Raw genomic sequence first — 20,944 nt, 5'->3', positions numbered from 1 at the left:
GATTTATTGATACTTAGAAATTCTAAGGATCAATAAATCTGTGTTTTTTTGACAATTTCTTAGTCTTTTTCATTTAATATGAATAATTACCACAATATCAATTTCTCAGCTACACAAAAAGTACTATAATTCTATTTTATAAATAAAAATATGTAGCCCTGAATAAATTCATACATTCTAAGAAAATGTTTATTGATGTTGTAGGTGCCAATAATGGGGGCTTACGTGGCCTGCCGCAAACGACTCAAGGGGTGATGGTGAACGGAGGGGGCTTGATGCATCACTTCACTCCAGCTTCCTCATCAGACAACAACAACACCAAACAGTACTCGAATCAAAACGGATTTGGCAAGGTGTTTCAGAACCGCAAGCGTGCCCACAGTAAGGCTCCCAATGATGGCAGACGCCACCACAAGCCTCCACAGGGCCAAAAGCAGCCATCAAATAGCAACCACAGCAACCAGGGTGTACAGCAACCACAGCTGCAGCCACAAGTGCCACAAACCCATCGGTAATGCATGTTTTTTGTGACCGCTACTATAGTCACCGTCACATACCCGGCGACTGCAGCATTCTTCTTCACTCCACCCTAACCGTGTCAATCTAGTCTTCGACTACCTAGTTATTTATTTAGGGGCAGTTTATTGTGGTTATCATAAAGTGTCGAACGCAAACGAGGAATGTTCATATCTAGTTGTTCTCTACCCATCGCTCTGTTGTGCAACTACTGTGTGTCCCCCTTCTATGTGAATGGTTCATCACTAACTACCAATCTCTTGTGCAACAATTTAATCAAGCCCCTTCGATGTGGATATCAATTGAAATGTTTAATGCTACTTGTGGAACTACGCAAACTATGCAAACAGTATATGTAGATGTATATGAATCCCCCTTCAATGTGGTTATTTATTCGAATCTATTTATTCGTCTCTACCTATTGCGCTCTCTTGTAGAACTATGTAACCGGTATAAAACAGGTTCTCGTCCTGTGTCCTATATCAGTCCCCCTTGTGAATCGTTAACAAAGAATGTACATATATCAGCTTGTCTGTACCTACCGCTCTCTTGCGGTTCTATGTAATCAGTAATCAATAATGATATAAATTTATATGTTTAATTCCTATCGATGTGAAACTTTGTAATTAGTCTGTCAACCCGTCTTCTACGTGGTTAGTTATTCAGTAAACGTTTCCCCGTGAACAGAATGCTAGGATAATCAATCAAGTTTCAAAATTTATTCTGCGGGTACAAATAAATTTCACAATCAATAATTATGCAGCATAAAGCAGCAGAGAAGCTTAAATTATGCGGAAACGTCCATTTTTTACGGCTCATATTGAAAAAATGAAGCAGCGCTTCTGTATTGTGTACGCTGTAACTCTTTCATTCTAGAAAGGAAGTCAAATATAAAAAAACTGTGTGCATTCATGTTATTGATCACATTTGAAAAGTAGTTTGACATTTTTAACAGTATATTTATAAGAAGAGTGCTCTTTATGAAAAAAACCCAACTCTGATATGACAACCCTCATTAATTTTGGGTGTAATTAATAAGTATTTAAATAGTGTTGCTCTAGTAAATATTGTCCCATATTTTTCATTCATCAGCGAGAGAAAATAAATGCTAAATTGCACTTACATGAACAAGTCCTTATACCTAAATGTTTCTGAAGAGTGTATTGTTCCACAGTTTCCAAACATACAATCATTTCATGAACGAAGTAAATAATATTTATCACTACCAGTAGAGTAATTAAATGTTTCTGTGTATTGTATATTGATATCGATGTAATGTAAATAAACGATCACAGTTGATGGTGTGGAGTTTTGTGCGTTATGGAAGTTATCGCGTTTTATGCTTGGGGGCTGATTTTCAAACTTGGTGAATGTATGTGTTTAATGTAAGTGTGATCTGCAATGTTATCGAACAGGTCGATGTTCTGGCCGGCCGATTGCAAGCGATTCAATGTTCAATATCCACCTGTATTATACATTGAAGACATATCAACATAATCATTAGTCATTTGAAACTTGAATTGAGTTTTATTGACAAAAAAACACAAAATATTCAAATGCAGCAGTGGTCTGGTTACTATTAACATTGTAACGTAAGGTATTGAGGGCTCTCACTTGGCAGTACTATTAATTAAGTTGCATCACTACTGAACTTGAAAAATTATAAAAAAATTCTTTGTAAGTTTAAGTTGAAATATTAAAAGTATGTCCTTACTATAGTTATTTTATCTTACTCATTAAACATTCTATGTCTTATAAATGTACGATAATTGATGTAACCATAGTGATATTTGTATGGCTATCACCCTTATGGTTCCATTATTCGACTGTGGCACATATGACAACTTATGTTCAAATGAGGTCTTATAATAGATTATAATTGTTAGAATAGGTCTTCTCCTTTTTTAGAATATACATTTTCATGCAGTCCTCTTAAATTTACGTAGATTCATAATTTTAGACTAAAAAAATTAATATTTTGATGAAATGTATTTTAATGCTTTTAGTATCAGTACTATTTTGTGTTTTAATTTATATTATTTCAACTGCTTTCTTATTTTAATCTTGAGAATCCTTGTGACATCGCAACCACGGGGCCTTACATGCTTTACAGTTATACTATTTATTGAGTTTATTCTGTTTTCAATTGTTCATTTCAATTTTATTCCTTATCATTGTTATATTTTCTGTTTCTATCAAATGTTTTTATATTTTAAATTGTAAAAATGGATGTTGATATAATTACAACACATTTTCACCAATAATGAAATCACTGGGGAATCAAGTTGAGAGTATTCCATAATTATTATTGTTATTCATTGTAGATTAGTCTGGCATCTCCATTGAACATTTTAATCAATGACTATTTTGTGTTGTTATTCCATCATTCCTGGCCTGTTTCATTTAAATCTATTTTGAATTATTATTTAAATTACGATGTGATAGAATTGTGAAAAATATTCTGCGTGAATTGTGATGTAAATTGTCACTTCACAATACAATTCGACATTCACCATTCAATTCAACTATTAACATCACTATTTATCGCAAATTTATACATGTCGTATTATGCAATTTTATACAGGCTCAGCTACTGTTCATCACTTCCAATACATTGACCAGTATTTCTTTAGAAGTACTAAAAAGTATTTACTCACTTATCTTATAGTAATTTATAACTAGTGGCGTGCTACCAATTTATCCTAATAGGTTGAATAGCTTTCACCTATCATCTAAGGAAAGTCATCGGTTCCAAATAAGCTAATATCTTGATATATCATAAATGGATCTAATGCTTATGAATAAGAGATTCAGTTCAGAGCAAATCAACTTATAATTTTCATAATAATTGTGCAATTTACAACAAAATTTACTGAACAAAACCATATGACACTTAAACATAGAATCTTACAAGCTAAAATACTTATCTATGCATATTTGAATTCATTTGTTTGGCTACAGACTTCAAAATTATACGATACATTCAACACACATTTAGAAAATGATAAAATTATTCAGATCTCAAATAAAACATTTTAAACTTCACTTAAACAGAAAATTTTCAACAGGACAAAAACGATTCTATTTCAGCCAGCAGCCATTTTTTCTGAGGCTCCACGTACTTGCTTTCTCAAAGGACTCACCTTAAAAACGTCATCAATACCAACCTCACAAAAAAAAGAATACAACTCTACAAATTTCATTTATTATACTCAATAAAACTTTATTTTTGAAGTTATTTTAACTTTATTTAACCTTTATGTTGTTTAGAATTATCTGTTAATTCAGAAATAGAACTGTGTTACAGTAGGATGTTCAACATAAGTTTATCTGATAAATTCCCGGTGAAAAGTTGATCCGCATATCGATTACACCGATATTTGCTATAAAGTGTTATTAATATTTTGAATATCGAATTGAAGATTCTATGTTGATCGAGAAAAAATGTAATATTACACTAGTGAAAAACTTGATTAATAATATTAATATTAATCATCAGTCTTCGGTATTGGATGTTCAATTTAATTTCTGGCTAGGAGATGATATTTATCTCGGGGATTGTAATAATATTCCCATAGTAACCGTAAAAAACATTAAATTCACATCTATACTGTACGACTCCATTCATGTTATTCACATTCTCTTCTTGAGCTGATAAAAAGTCAAATTCTGAAAAGATGTTTCAATTCACACTACAGGGATATTATATTTATCATGTAGATTAATTTAGCATTGAAATTTCACCAGAAACCCCATCTATGCAAGCAGAATCATCAATTTTTGAACTGTAGCTTTATGCTCTTTCTTTCGACTAATCCAATCAAAACAAAAATTAAACAATCCATGCAGAAAAAACAAAACTAATAATGTTGTATGTCATTCATTCTCATACTGATATGTATCGAAAATAATTTAAATATAGAAGTACTCTTAAGGTAATATTAAAGTGTGTATATTTCGTTGATTCAAGTGGGTATACATATTATGCATTAAGATATAACCGCCCATCCTATAATCAATTTTACAAAATATTTTGTAATTATGATATTGATGTTTATCCAGCTATTGATTGTTAGGGTTAATTCAGTGTTGAAATTTATAAATGTAATCCAATTGATCATTGTCAAAGTAGTTATAATCGATTAAAAAAATGAAGTGCTTTGTAGCTGCCAGACTATATTTGGGAAGGCTAGGGTTATGTTATGCTAACCTGGCTATGAGGCTATGAATCATAGGAAAAAGACCATTGGCTTATCAGTATTGAATTTCCATGAACAATTTTGACTAGTAACTTCATTATCTCTCAAAACTGGAATTCATTTCTTTAGCCGCATCAAATGTAATTAACTTCAACTGTATCATTAAATAACGCTATATAACTTCAACTGTATTTTTGATCTGTACTACTGTCCTAGCTCCAAATACGGACGTGAAAACACATCTCTATTATCGTGAATTTGATAAATTAGGAAAAGTGTTTCATACTTATCTATTTTCAAAATAATAGTACCGTATACAATTAACAAAGATCATGAAGATTCTTAATTCTTTTAAGTAGTGGGATACTTCATAAGAATACTGAGGTTCAATTCAAACTGTCAGCATTCCTTGTAAATAGCATCCTTACTCCCCTTCCAACCAATGATGGCAGATTAAAGTGATCTCAGAGAAAATAAACTTCAAGAGTTTGGAAAATAATTTATTATTGTAATAGTTATTTGTGCATCTAGTGCGCAAAGTGAAAGTTTGCTGCACCGAAAGAAACGTTTACGCCCGAGCCGTAGGCGATCAATTGAAAATTAATAATCGATAATTCATTCAAATTAAAAATTAAATTAATCCAATTAATTTGAAAATTTGAATAAATCTTAATTTCTAAAAATTTAACCGGCTGCTGTGCAACCGGGCCTTAGTATTAAGAGTACGCAAAGTAATACTTTGCGCACTAGAGCGGAAAAGTGATTCTTTGCGTTCTGTAATCAGTGCAGCAATGGCCACTTTCCAAGGTACCTGTAGGAGAAAATTATTTCCTCCCAAATGTCTATATTTCATAAATATTCGCAACATTATATTTATAATAGAAACAAATATTATTAATGTTTAAGTTTTGTTCATTTATTCTGATAGGATATAATATGAGAACACCTAATTCAAATTCATGAGCTCAAAAAATCAGTTTTGCTCAAACTTCATTATTGATTGATATTTGATGATTTTTTATATGTTAACGATAATACAATTATTTATTTACAGTTTTTCATCTCACTCATTTTTATTATTTGTTTGCAATTATTATGGTGCATCAAATTCCGAGTTATTTCTACATAATGAGTGATTTGTCAATTTTAATAACACAAGTAGGTCTATTTATTGAAGACAGGAAATGAAATACAAATAATTCATGAATATAAAAATCTCAATTTTTTGTTTATTTGTAATTCTTTTACTCAATCATGTATTCCTGATCAATTGAAGTTATTATTTTTCAAATACATACAAATTAATTGAAATTCCTAATATTTAGTCAAATTGACATTCTGTTAAAATCTACAGTATCTTCCAAAATTGAATTAGCTTCATCCATCACATTTGGTGGAATTGACATTTGGTTCATATCTGCAAATTTTACACAGTCAGTGGTCTCTTTCCGAATTTTTTGGATGATAATAACATAATTTTTAACAGATACAATGTTGATACAGTCATGTAAAGTGTGGAGCCCTTAGTGCTAAATATTCTCCATCCACACGCCTATCTACGTTTGCTGTGTGTTTTTATGTTCAAAATAATTTAGCATTTATATTCAACTCATCTCAATGTTTGGAGTAAGTGATTGGAAAACTTTGAATAATTCTATGAACAGTAAGTGTTATGAATCGATGTTATATCTATTTTATGAACTACTGAAAAATATCAAAAAGTTGATGTTTGTCCCTTCAATCTGTAATATTAAGCCTATGTATGTATTTCTTCCAGGAAAAGTGTGTGCTAAATGAATATCGAATAACTGATCAGAATTGAGTGCATCATACAAATGCAAGTGTTACTTGTTTGGTGTAATATGCAAAAATAATACTTTGGTGTAATATTCAATACTTCAGAAAAGTATTCGCCCGGAACATTTCCAAACTTTTGTGCCGAAACAGTGCTGTTATTGTGCTGTTACAATCAGTAAATGTTATGTATGTGTACAATTAAAAATTTAATATTTGTTCCTGTTCTTCTCTGAGAAGAATAATAATTGATTGAATTTTAATCAATTTGTATGACTGGTGTAGATGAATTAATGTTATTTGTTCGAAAATTAAGAATAAAAATGAAAAAAAATGTGTTAGTTTTAAATGTCTGCAATCGGCCTTCATGTTTTATCTAATTATATCTTCTCCGTCAAAATACGAACTTTCATGTACCATTTCGTATATATGGACTATCGTATCTTTAGATTGATTCTAAATCAATTCGTCACAATATTTTTGAAGAAGTTGTACATATTTTTATTAATTTCATAACGTTCTGTAAATAAGGTTATATTTGCGTTATAGTTTTATTGTCATAAAGAATGTTTGAAAAGTTCTGGTGTTTTTGTGCAAAACCGGAATGATAGTTTGGTCGTCTACACAAACATTCGGTTTACTTATGATTGAATCTGAATTATCATTAATTTGTTAAATTTGCACATCGCTCTTGCTTATGGAAATCTGAGAACTTTGATCAATTTTATATCTAAGTTCATTTAATTTTTGAAGCTTTGGAGTAAGAAGTCACTCAATCTTGATGCAAATAGAAAGTTTAGAATCTTATTATGTTAATATCTCAATTCAAATTTTCTAAAATAGATTAGGAAAGTCTGCATTATTGAATACACCATTAAGCTTAGTTAATCAAAAATTCCAACTAATGCATTGTTCGTATTACACGAAATTAGAAACGTCTATAAGAATGCATATTTTAATTGTCACTTTGCAAAGCGTTCTTTTATTTTATGATAAGCACTATTTTTGTCTCTTATCTTACCTTTATTGCAACTTATTCAACAAACAACTTAATTATTACAAAGCAATGGTCTAGTACTTTTCAAACATTTCTTTGTGTAAGTGAAAAACAATAATTTGTTTCTACTATGAAACTACTATGATATCTTATTAGTTACTTTATGTGTAATCACTACAGACTCATTCCTTGATAATTTGCTATTCTATTTAACTTCATTTATCTATTCTAAGATAAGTTTTTTATTTGTTATTAATTTTATTTTTGTACATACAGATCTCTGGAGATGGAGACTTTTTCCGGTGAAATCGATGCACCTCGCTTTTTATCAACTTTAATAAGTTATTGATGCCATGCAATGGTAGTGTTAAGTAATTGTTGTAAAGTAACATGTATTTTCGAAAGTATTTATCTATCGTGAAACTATACGTATGAAGGCCCTTATTCGAAATGTTATTGACAAAACTGAATTCAATTGTATTGAATTAACTCTGATTTAATTATCTCATATTCATCTGTCATAACTTCTGAAATCTTGACCATTGACTCAACTTCTATTTCTTTCATCAAGTATTCTATTTTTCAATAGTGATCACTACTGTTAAAAATAGTTATTTGTTCTTCAACTGCATTGAATTTTATATAAATTTAAATAAATTGCACATGACGATTTTAATTCTTCTCAATCTATGAGCTTGTAAAGCTGATGTTTTGATGGGAAATTAAGCACATCTGTTGAAAATTGAGTTTTATATGCCAATATAAAATATATATGTTTTATAGTCACTGAAGCGTCATTGAGAATCCGCCTGTTGGGTTTCAATGGTCATGTCAATTTCAAAGCTAATTAAATTGAGTGTGAAGATATATTTTTTAATTGAATGTGCTGTCAGGGAATGAATATATCGTAAATCAGTAATTTAATCACGAGCTCTGCTACAAGTAAGTGTTTAATTACCTGTACTGTGTTCAATCATAAAAGCATAACAAATTATTATCGTACGTTTCTATTTTCTCTATTATATTTGTTCATAGTTTTAAAATTCATAGTCAAAACCTGTAGTTTTTTATTTACTTTCAAATTTTGATTAAAAAAAAATATATAAATATACCATGGACACAAAAACATGTGTCTGAGGGACCAGTTACTTTGGTTAGATTGGTTGGATAAATTTATTCATTACAATTCTTATTTGACATTGAATTTCTATTCATTGTTTTTCAAACTTGTTTTAATTACAATACTTTTATCGATTTTATTTAATTATTTTAATTTGTTCAATATTTATTTTGCTGATTTTGCATTATCCACTAATTATTTAACTTCTAAGTATTTCTAAAATTAATTCGAAAAATAGATTATGGGTTCCAAAGTTTCCGCAGGGATGCCACATATATTTATCAGTAATATTTTGAAAACTAAATCGTCATTAATAAATATGAAAAATGTCTAAAACCTGAAAAAATTGCAATAGCCGAATCAGATATTAATCTTCTTTTAGTTCATAGATATTCGTTGCTATGTCAATTGTTTTCAATCAATAGTGTGACATTTTGTTTTAATTTGTAAATAAAGGGATGAGCGATGTGCAACTATAGAGTTGAAAGAGGTTGCATTAAAAATAAACGAATTTTTTTGTGGAATCTGACAGTTCCAAAAGTCAGAAAAATATTTTCAAAATATCCGTGGCAACCCTGTTAAGGCAATTATGTGGCTGTCATTTCCAGAATAGATCCATGGCCATTCAATTTGTTTGCTCAGAACACTCTAGTTTCGGTTGTATAACAAATGACAATGTTAACCAAATTTAAAAAAAAGATTATTGCATTTTGTTGTTTTCATTAGATTGAGTTATTGAATGACTTAATAGTATGATAAGAATATTTTCTATTAATGTGAACTTCATTCAAACAAAAAAATATATATTGTAAATTGTTGTAAAAACCCAACCGGTGTTTTATTTCTATTTTACCCCAACCCGATATTATTGTCAAGGCATTCCCTTTTTAATATAACCAAAACAAGAATAGCGTGAAATGGTGATGCATTGGGAGTACCGAGATTGTGATCCCACATTTTGGATTTTGAATGGAAAATCACAAAATAATAATTATCTTTCCATAATTCCACATAATTTAGATTAAAAAGGAACGACAAGTTTGCTTCAGCTTGCTATGCTGTGCTTGGTCGTGGGTTCGAATCCCGCCGGTAGGCTTGGATGTTTGATCTCATCTTATTCCATTACCCACGCATACACAAAACCCTTATGTGGACTGGTGGGTATTATCCGTAATAAAAAAATTAATATATTCATATTCTGATAGTTTCGAAACGATTGTCACTTCATCGTGTGAATAATGTTTTATTGCGGCGGATGATGATGGGCACGATGCCCACATGAGCTTTTTTTGCATGTGCGCGGCAGATTTATGAGATGATCCATGCCCAATGGTCGAACTCACGACCAGGCAGTGCCAGCAGACTGAAGGCTATAACGTCCCAGAGCCAGACCACTTTAGCAACCTGGTCGGCCAAGTACAGTAGGCTATCTATTATTTATAATGTACGAATAAAAGTGAACAACATAACTAAAAATTTACCTCACCAAAAACTTCAACATTTTGCATGTTTGTACAGTTGGACCTCTTAGAGGCATAATAAGAAAGGAATGTTTAAATATTTCCAAAGGTATGCCGAAAACCGAGATTTTTTTTGTTCTCTGATTTTTCAGAACTACTAGGCAGAAAAAGTTGAAAATTGTTACCATTATTACCTACACAAAATATTTCATATTTTCTGATTTCATCTTCAAAAGATGACTCAAGCGATTCTTCAAACATTCAATTTCTCTAAAAACAAAACCTCTGGGGCAGAGCAAGAGGCAAAAATCTTTTCTCACCTGTTGTTTTTGCATGAGAGGTTGAGGTGGCGTGGCACCATCAGAATCAATGAAGTGGAAGCAGTTTGAAAACTGTAGGTATAAAATGGGGAGACTAGCAAAAGACACACAAGACTAGGAGACACACAAAAATTGTATGGAATTTGTGGAGCAGATCTTAGCTTATTTGAAACATCTTGTGGGACGTAGACAAGTGGTGTGTATTGGAGATAAAAGATCAGATGTAGCATGTGTAAAATTCGGTGTCCCGCAGGGATCAGTTCTCGGGCCATTGCTTTTTATTCTTATGATAAATGACTTTCCTGCTGTTCTAAATTGCCGTTCGATACTGTATGCTGATGACACAACATTTATCAATAAATGTACTGACCTTCAAAATCTTAAAAATCTAACTGAGACCACTCTGATGCAAGCAGCGACATGGTTTAGGGCTAACGGCTTCATGCTCAACGAGAATAAAACACAGGCTATGCACTTCACCCTTAGAGGTGGCTTAGATTGTGTGGATGCAATAAGCGATGTAAAATTTCTGGGGATATTCATTGACAGATATTTGACTTGGGAAGCTCATATTAATTATATATCAAGCAAACTTTCAAGAGTGATTTATCTGATCAGACAACTGAAAAATCATGTTCCAGATAATTATTTGAGATCGATATAATTTGCCTTTTTTCAGAGTATTGCAACATATGGCATAATACTGTGGGGAAATAGTAGTCATGCAGAAAATATTTTATTATTGCAAAAGAAGGTGGTCAGGGTTTTAACTGATTCTCATAGACTAGCACACTGTAAGCCTCTTTTCGTCCAGCTTAGAATAATGACAATAGTGAATTTTTACATTTATACTGTATCGTTGCATGTTAAAAAAAACTCATCCAATTTAAAATTAAGGCATCAAACTTATAGCTATAACACAAGAAATTGTCATAGGATTGATATTCCCTATCATAGGTTATCCAAAACAGCCAAAAGTTATGATACATTTGGTATAAAAATTTGCAATAAATTACCTACAGATTTAATATCAGAGACAGAAAAGAAATTTAAGACGAGATTATTGAATTGGCTTGTGATAAATCCTTTTTATAGTGTTGAAGAGTTCTTTGAGAGTGAAATAATTGTTGCTTAGAGTTAACAGGTTTCTATTTGTATTTATATATTGTTCTAAAGGCTCAAGTTGTGCTGTAAGGAATATGTTTTGTACATTCAAATTAATATTATTAATGTATTTTTAAAATCCAATTGACTTACAGTTTACTTAGGTACTGTATTATTTTAAGACTCAGTAATGTAATTTTGTATGTACAGTTGCTGTAAAATTTGATTTTTATCTTTTGTCTTACTGTAATCAATATTTGACTTTGCCTATTGTTCTAAGAATTTAACGGCAATAAAATCATATTTATTTATTTATTTTAGCACAACCCTTCTCCCCATGGTCAAAGGTCAAGGCAAAAAATAGAAAAACCCTGACCACCCCTTTCTATAAGCATGTTGAGCAGCAAGAGCTGAACTTTACTTTCTTGAAGTCAGCAGCCCTTAAATCCGGGACTGAGGGGTTTATATTAGCATGTCAAGATGGTGTTATCAACACATAGTCATATTGAATGAATGAATGAAAAACGTTTTTATTCACAAAAAGCAAAATGTTACAAACATTTGAAATGCTAACTTTACAATAATTTGAAAGAATAATACTCCTCACCTAGAACAAGTCTGTGTGTGAGGAGGGTCGTGTGCAACACAGTATAAGTCAATTTGCGTAGCACTTATCACTTGAGAAAAATTTATGTTTATAAATTATAATCACTTGAACAATAATCGGCTATAATCACACTATAGAGTTATATACATAAAGTTATGTAAAAACTTATTGGTTAATGAATTATGTTGTGTGCAGATAAACAAATATTCTATTAGAACCTATCATATAATTATGTTATCCAACAGTACAGGAGAAGAAAGTAAGAGGGGAGATTTGAAAATTTCAGATTAAAGTAAAGGAAAAACAGAGATTGACACTAAATATATGGTGACCTAATCAATTGTTCGCTGGCATCATGTCCAATGCTGAGCAGCCACCTCCCCAACCCACGCTTAAAGACAGCAATGCTGACCCCCTTCGGAGTGCAACATATCCCAGGGAAGGTTACGGTAAAGGCAATGAGCCAAGTAAAAAGAATTGGATGAATCTAGGTGATGGATGAGTCTGGGAATCTGGATACCTACATGTAGTATATTTCTAGTCAGATAGTTATGTTCAATGTTTGTGAAAATATTCCTGTTTTTTGATATGTAAACTGAAAGACTTTTTATGTAGAGCTGCCTTATATTAAGAGCGGGGAAATCTTGAAACAGTAAGTTTGTAGGATATCTTGCACTCTTCTTGAGGATTTTTTTCATAATAGCCTTCTGTGAGACAGAAAGAGGTTTCAAAACAGCTGAAGATGAACCACCCCATGCTAGGATGCCATATTCCAGGAGGGACTGAACATATACGCATAATATACGGTCCTGCACTGAGCCACAGTCAACACCCGACTAATTTGACCGAAAGTGTACAGTAATCTTCTTATTTTAATTTTGACTTGCTGGATATGAGGTACCCAATTTAATTTATTATCCAAGATAATCCCCAAATATCTGAATTCCTCCACACGTTCAACAATATGGCAGTTACAGGTGGTCGACCACACACATGCAATCGCAGTTCATGCCCCCCTGGTTCGACCTCCCTTCTGGTGAAAATAGGCAGACATTTTGTCTTATTAATAATTAGGGTAAGAATATTCATGTCTAACCACTTTTTAATTTTTAATAGGTCGGTAGATGCCTTGTTGTACACTTCCTCCCAGGAACTCCCATAGGTGACAAGGGCCATGTCATCAGCAAAGAGATAAAGTTTACCTTCCAATTTCAACTTTGATACATCATTTATGTAAATTATGAAGAGAAGGGGACCAAGGTTACTGCCCTGCACCACTCCATAATCCACATTTATTGAATTGCTTTCAATACCATAAATGGATATTTTTTGTTGTCTATTAGTGAAATAGCTCTTGAACCAATCCAGGGACCTGTCCAGAACTCCAATTGCTTTCAGCTTATCAATTAATTTATTCCTGTCAACCGAATCGAATGCTTTGGCAAGATCAAGGAATGACAAAAGGGCACGTTTCTTCAATCCTACTTGCTGAGTTACAAATTTCGTGACATCAAACAGGGCATCAGATGTATTCCTGTTGGATCGGAAACCATACTGCATACTGTCAATGATATGGTTAAGCTCCAAGTAATTTGATAGTTGGACTTTAACATATTTATCTAAAATTTTTGCTAAAACTGTAAGGAGAGAAATTGGTCTATAGTTTGCCATGGATGATTTGGAGTTGGATTTATGAATAGGAATAACCCTGGCCACCTTCAGAGCATCTGGAAATTCACCACTGCATATACTCAAGTTGATAATATGTAATGAAGGAATTATAAGTGTATTTATGTGGTCTTTAATCAATCGTGCAGGGATAGAGTCACAGCCCGGAGCAGACGCCCCTCTTATGCTCATTATTATACGACTAATTAGTTCTTGCTGAGTAACGGGTCTGAGGACAAATTCGGATTGTCTTGGAAGGTCAGCTACCTCATCCACAACATCAACTGGATCAATTGCCTCAGGTGGTTGTCGCCCCACAGAGGCAAAGTAATTATTAAACTTTTGGACAATGTTGTGAATTTGATTGTTGTCTGTGAGGGCACCAGCACCGCCACCACAGAAGCTCTCGACCGGGAAGGCCTCCCCGCTTGAGGGTCGTCCCACTGTCTCGCTGACTACTGACCAGAATTTTCTAGGATTTCCATGCGCCTCGGTAACTTTTTGTTTGTAGTAGTTATTTTTAACATGTTTCAGTAAGTATTGCAATCTGTTCCTATAATGTATACATCTATTTTGAAGGTTGTCTACTCAGATGTTTTTTTCAAGTTTATCCCTATTTCTAATTGATTTTACCAGGCCTGATGTTATCCAGGGCTTGATTTTAGTTGTTCTTGCATCAACTGTAGTTTGGGATGTATTACGCTGTATTATTCCATTAATAGTAGCCTACTAATGAAGTTATCAACTGATATATTTATGTCATGTGTTTCTGTGACATGATTCCAGTTTTGTGTGGATAATGTGTTATTGATGTTTGTCCAGTTTTTCTTATAGGTAATTCTTATATTATCAGGAATGGAGTATCTAGATCCGGAATGGAAAACGTGTAAACAAGTTGTTAGGTGATCTGTTATAGCATTTTCTAATATGATTGATTTAGCGTCATAGTTCATGGGAGATTTCAAGAAATAGTGATCTAAGCATGTAGAAGGACTTCTTCTCTGTGGCATGTATTACTAGTGGGTCTTGTAGTTTTGTCAACGCAGGAAATGAAGCCGGCTTCATACAGGATATCTAGATAGCGTTCATGGGGTGAGTTTGGAAGCGTACTGTATTCAAAATGTCACAATTTATGTCTCCTGCAAGGATTCTAAGTTTAGCTACTGTTTGAGTGGCGTTGTTATAGTAGTCACTCAAACCCTGAATAAAAAGGTCCAAATTAGAATTTGGGCTACGATATATGACAAGTATCTCGCAAGGAGTCCCCCTCCAGCCGAAGTTCAAGGACAATATAAGGCAGTGGCTACCCCGCCAATGGACAATTACCTACAATCAACTGACAACGAACTGTTGGCATAGACAACTAAACCATCACTGCTATTTAAATTGTGATGAGTTCTGAAAATACTAAAACCGTCAATGCTCAAAAGGTTGCTGTCTCTATTACCAAGCCAAGCTTCTGTTAGGAGAATGAAATCAAAATTAACATTTAGTCCCTCTAGGGTTACTAAAAACTCATCAATATTTCTACTGTAGCTCTGAATGTTCTGCTGGATAAAACTAAATGATTCATTTTTCTATAGATTAAGGTTCGAGAGTAAATTTTTCTTATAGATATCACTACATTTCCTGCACTCAACAAGTGTTTCGTAATTTTCGCCAAATGCAGTGTGAAACATCTCAAAGTTTTAATAGCCACCTAGCTTACCACCAACAATAATTATACCAAGTACAGGATTTCAAAGGAAGTTGTCTTTCAAGTTAATCTATTGAGTATTCAATAAGCTGAATTAATATTTTGTTCAACTAGAGTTGATAATATATTGTATCGATTGACATGATTGAATTTTATGTACATAATCTTCAAAGCTGTTATTTATTGTGTTGCTTTGTTCAATTTCAGTAGGTTGAGCTTCATTATAAAATAATAAGTTAAATATTACTGAGATTAATTGGTCATTAATAATGCCTACTTAATAGAATGAATTCAGGGTAGACTAGAAAAGGGGTTATTGATGGATCAGTTATAATATAGTAATTACACAGGTTGAGATCTGTTGAATACAAATAATAACATATGAAATACATACATACATATGAAACAAAAGTACGCCACGCCATCACAAAAACGTTCCTTCATAAACTTATTCAAATATGTGAGGTTCATTTGAATAATGTCTCTTATAATCATTATATGCAGTAGGTCAAAAATTAATAAAGCAGAAATTCTTATTAGACTACATAATTTGACAAGGTATTAAAAAATGGATCTATAAAAAAAATTAACATTTAACAAGGTGGAAGTAATTAGAAAGATTAGAAAAGACCATTGAGAGAAGAGAAAAGCCCTTTACTATACATAAAGTATGCACCATTTCTCTTGTTTTTTACTGGTTTCCAGCATGAAGCCAGCAAAGTAGAGAATGTGGGTTACTGCGCACTAATGGATTTAGCATCGGTTCCTACAATTCATTAAAAGCAATATTTATCATACAAATTGATTTATTGAACATTTCGATCGCTCACACATGTAACAACATATACCATCTTCATAAAGCTATAAAAGAATAATATATAAGTGCTTAAAACTAGATACTTAGACATGAGTGTTAGAGTGTAAATCCTAAGCCGAAGTTCCGAGCCAAAAGACAAAACCCTACCTGCTTCCTAGAAGAAGCTTGTTCGAAAAAAACAACATGTCTGACTCTGTTAGATTAATTAAAAAAGAAATTATGTGATTGGTCATATCATTAAAAAAATTATTTCCCTCTACTTTTATTACCAATAGAAGAATACACAACAAAAACAGAACAAACCTTTCTATTGGCTTTCAAAATTCAGTGCTGGAACTCAAACAGCTGTTTAAAGTTTAAGACATAATATATTATTTGATATTATTTTGTCATGTTATTTATCTCTGTATTTATTTTATGTAATAATATAATTTAATGTATTCAAATAAATATACGTTGCTTATAAAATAGATCGTTATTGCATTATTCCCAAGTTTGTAAAATCAACCATCGAATGGCGCTATATTTGATCTGACTTCGGTCAGTAAATCTTGTGGTGTTCTTGAAAAGAAGCACTACAAAACCCCACCGTCAACAGAAAAATTTTCGGCTCGAGAAAACTCGTAAAAAAAAATATTCGCTGAAGGCCTAGAGTTATATGCAGAAGGCATGAAAAATTAAAATCGAAATCGAAAGTTTGCAAGAGTAAAAAGGTAATGAACGTATATAAAATCCAAAAGTTAAATCACATTACAAATCAAAATCAAGAGATTATTGAAAAAAAAAACAGAAATAACCAACATGACATCATCAACTACAAAAAATCCTAGTCAGGCAATGTCATAATAATTTGCAGATTATTAAGTAACATATTAATTTGTAAAAGGTAAGTTAAATGCTCAGTCAAAAATGTGAATAACAAAAAACTTGTGAAATTTCAAGTATGAAGCATAAGGCTACAAAATTTATATATAAAATTACAAGAATGGTCTAGGAACCAACAAGCTTATGTGAAAATGTATAAAATGCACAGTTAAATACAAATTGTTAATTTAAAGCATTGCAATGAACCAAACTGAAGTATCTGACTACACAATAAGTGAAATTATCAACAAATATTTTAGATTAAGTAATGTACTGATCGGAAAAAGAGACCAAAGGGTTTTCGAGAGGCGAAAATTTTTGAAAAACAACAAAAATGAATTAAACTAACACTGGACGATGGCCGAATTGCAGCAAGCCACGCTAATCCTAAACTTAAATTTTACATGAACCACTCACAAAAATACTATTATTGAAGTATATATATATATAATTATATAGGAACAGCATCATTAAATGTAATTCATGGTTGCTTTGCAATTGCTGAGCTAAGAAAAGAAAACAGGATCATTACATGTTACATGGTAACTAAAAAAGTTTGAGTGTTCATAAAATTTCTCAAGATATAAAATACAGTATTTCTCAATAAATGTAAGTAAAAAATCAAAATCAATACTATAATTAACAGGTCAATACATCTGATCATTGTATTATCATCATCATTAATGCAGATTATTTTAGATGGCGTGGTAATATGTTGTCAAGTAGGATGTTGCATAATACAATATTTCACATCTAATCAAATGAGTTATTTAATTAACTGGACATTAACCAAGCATGTTTAAATTATTGAGCAATCCTGAAATGGAATATCCTTAGTGATTCTGTAACAATGAATGATGTAAAAGAAACAATATTAAAAAACTGTATTTAAGTAATGTAAGTTATGTAATTCTACTATATTATCCAGTAATGTATCAGATTTCATGCACGAAGGCATCCCATCCTTCAATTATCAAATCTGATTCATTTTGAATAAGAAGCATTACCAAACAAGCATAAACAGTTAATTTGTATGAAAAAGGAAAAAATAATAATAGAGGTACAATATTGTTATCAAAGTAGATAACGCTTCTAGCCCAGTTAATCAACTCAATTTATTGCAATAAACCGATAAGAATATACGAAAAAAGAAAGTCCTGGCTGACGTCATGACTTGACCAACCACTCGTTGCGATGCGCGAAACTCAGTAGAACACAGAGACGGGGAAGTGTAATGGCTACTTGACAAAAGTTCATGACCATCACTTATAGCAGCTCACATACGTGCAGTTATATATTTAACGTTAATATATCTTGGGAACAACAGAGTACAGTGAAAAAGGCGATGAAAAACCGGAAAACTCAGGTACTGTTCATTTCATACTATTTAACACAATTAGGATCGATCTATCAACTCTCAGCATAGCAGCTCACAAATCTTCTCAAAAAGTGACAAAGTTCAATTCAACAAAAACTAGCATAGACAATCATATGCAGAATTCACTCAGACAATTAAAAAATTCGAAGATCTGACAATAGTTCGTATCTCCTGATACTTGTTAGACATTATAATGCAAAACTGGAAATGCAAACTATGTTTCTTCCAATGTCGTAATGTTCGTTACATAGGGAAATTCTTCTGTAGAAATATATCCGGCGGTTATAATTGTTGTTAATCCAATATCCAAGTTGTAGTGAATCCAAGCGACGAAGTAAGTGTTGAATTACTCACAGTGGAATGTAGAAGATATATGCATCACTGCATAGTCGATCCATCAGATAGTAGCTGTGTCCCAAGTAACTGCGAGGGTCATTGACTTATCAGCAAGCGGCCAGACAATACCATTTGATTACGGCATTCACCCATCTCTGCTTGAAGATCTCAGCAAGGATTACAGCTGTCTTCAGTGGAATGATCAAGCCATGGATGTCGCCCTCACATGAAAATAGATAACAAATAACCAGCATTTACTGTTCAATATAAAATATAAAGTATTATAATATAACATTATAATGATGGTATCTCAGACACCACACGAATTTTAAATCAATGTTTCAACATATATTACAAATGATTTTCTTTTAATTACAGATTTTATGAGGTACATTCTCATAACATTAAACTTTGAAATAAAGTTAAACAAATAAACATTTTAATGACATAAAAAGAAGAGACTCTTCATTGGAACAAAATTTGTTCATTAGAACTCATATAAGTAACAAAACTATTTTATGTCAGTAAGCTATGACAAGCTTAATAAGGAGAGACTAAAAAAAAATATAAACATGTATATATAGCTATATTTTAGTATTAATATTTTAATTTATTAGTAATACATTTATTTCAACTATTATTTAGTATTCATTATCTATTATTCTTTGATTATTTATTGCTTTGTTTAAGTCACTACAAAATAGATCATTAATATTTTTATTTCATTATTGTATTTCAAATACTTATTTCAAAATTACAAAAATTATTCAATACCTTCTTGCTCTTTTTCCTCAATAAGAACAATATTTATTATTTAGGAACAATTTTATTTATTTAGGAACAATACTTATTATTTCCAATTTTTTATGACAGTATAAAAAAAATAATTAAACAAGTTAATATTATCCAATCATATACATAAAATATGGTTATCAAAATTTAAACATAAAACATAATATATGCGGTTAAACTCCAACTGGACACAATAACTAATTCCATCCTAAACTTGAATGGGAAACAAACAATTTGAAAGTGCTTATAAAGTAATCAATTACCTGCAAGTATTAAAAATTATTATTCATCAAACACAAATATTTTCAAATAAGGAAGCAATAATATAATTATAGAATCACAAATTTATATGGTATCAGCATATAAATATGTAGTTTCAAGTCTAGCCGGTATTTAGACTCTCATTCCAATCTTGAAGACACAAAATATTGATAAACACCTGAAAATAGAATTATCATCAATTTAATTAATTGGAAGTAGCAAACATACCCTTAATATTTGATGAGATAGTTTCTCATGAGATTCACATAGTTTATCTCACGGTGAGGTTCACATTGCTGTCAAGGTTGTCAGGTTCTTTGCTAGGGTCCTCTGGTAGGATCTCCCGGTGACGAAACCTCTTCATCATCGCCTGATTGGTTCGCAGCGTCTTGCCGGTAGCGACCTCCTGCAGAGCATAGCATCCCTTGCCCAGGATGTCTGTCACTCGATAGGGTCCCTTGAATTTAGGACATAGTTTAGCTGAGATTTTTTTCAATTTACTCGATAATACATGGTTGTGGATCAAAGTCAAATCATTAATCATAAATTGTCTTCTAGGTTTATGATTCATTTGATATTTACATCTACGAATCACACATCTATTTTTGATGCGATACAATATATTTTGTTTCGGATCTCTTCTCGTTCCAATGTGAAATCATTATCACTTGGAAATTTCACATATTTGAAAATTATATTAGTCAATTTTCTATTCAGCATGAGCTCCATCGGTATATGATTAGTAGTCTCACTGAAAGTATTATTAATAACAAATTCTGCTTTGTCTAAATGTCTATACCATAGGTGATGTTTATCGGGTTGAATGTAGGTTCGTAGGACACGTCCTACCTCTTTCAATTGTCGTTCAGACAGATTCGATTCAGGATGATAAATAGAAATATAATAATATTTGATACCAAGTTCAGTCATAGCATTGCGCCAAGCTTTGCACTGGAAATAGGTTCCGTTGTCACTGATTATGGAATCAAAAGATCCATAATCTTGAATGTATTGT

The 20,944-nt window shown here is 31.9% G+C and overlaps 1 protein-coding gene across 1 annotated transcript in view; it reads left to right on the top strand.

The window, feature by feature from the left end:
- The window catches only part of LOC111062253 (terminal nucleotidyltransferase 4B-like), a 71,832-nt gene extending 62,376 nt beyond the window's left edge, over positions 1-9,456 (top strand). The window contains exon 9 of the mRNA XM_039441390.1: positions 205-9,456. Coding sequence (XP_039297324.1) covers positions 205-515 — 311 coding nt within the window. The 3' untranslated portion in view covers positions 516-9,456. The remainder of the gene's footprint in view (positions 1-204) is intronic.
- Positions 9,457-20,944: the final 11,488 nt, after the last annotated feature.

The sequence above is a fragment of the Nilaparvata lugens genome, chromosome X (assembly GCF_014356525.2).
Source record: "Nilaparvata lugens isolate BPH chromosome X, ASM1435652v1, whole genome shotgun sequence".
In the NCBI taxonomy this organism is placed as follows: Eukaryota; Metazoa; Arthropoda; class Insecta; order Hemiptera; family Delphacidae; genus Nilaparvata; species Nilaparvata lugens.
This window is presented reverse-complemented; position numbering and strand designations above follow the sequence as displayed.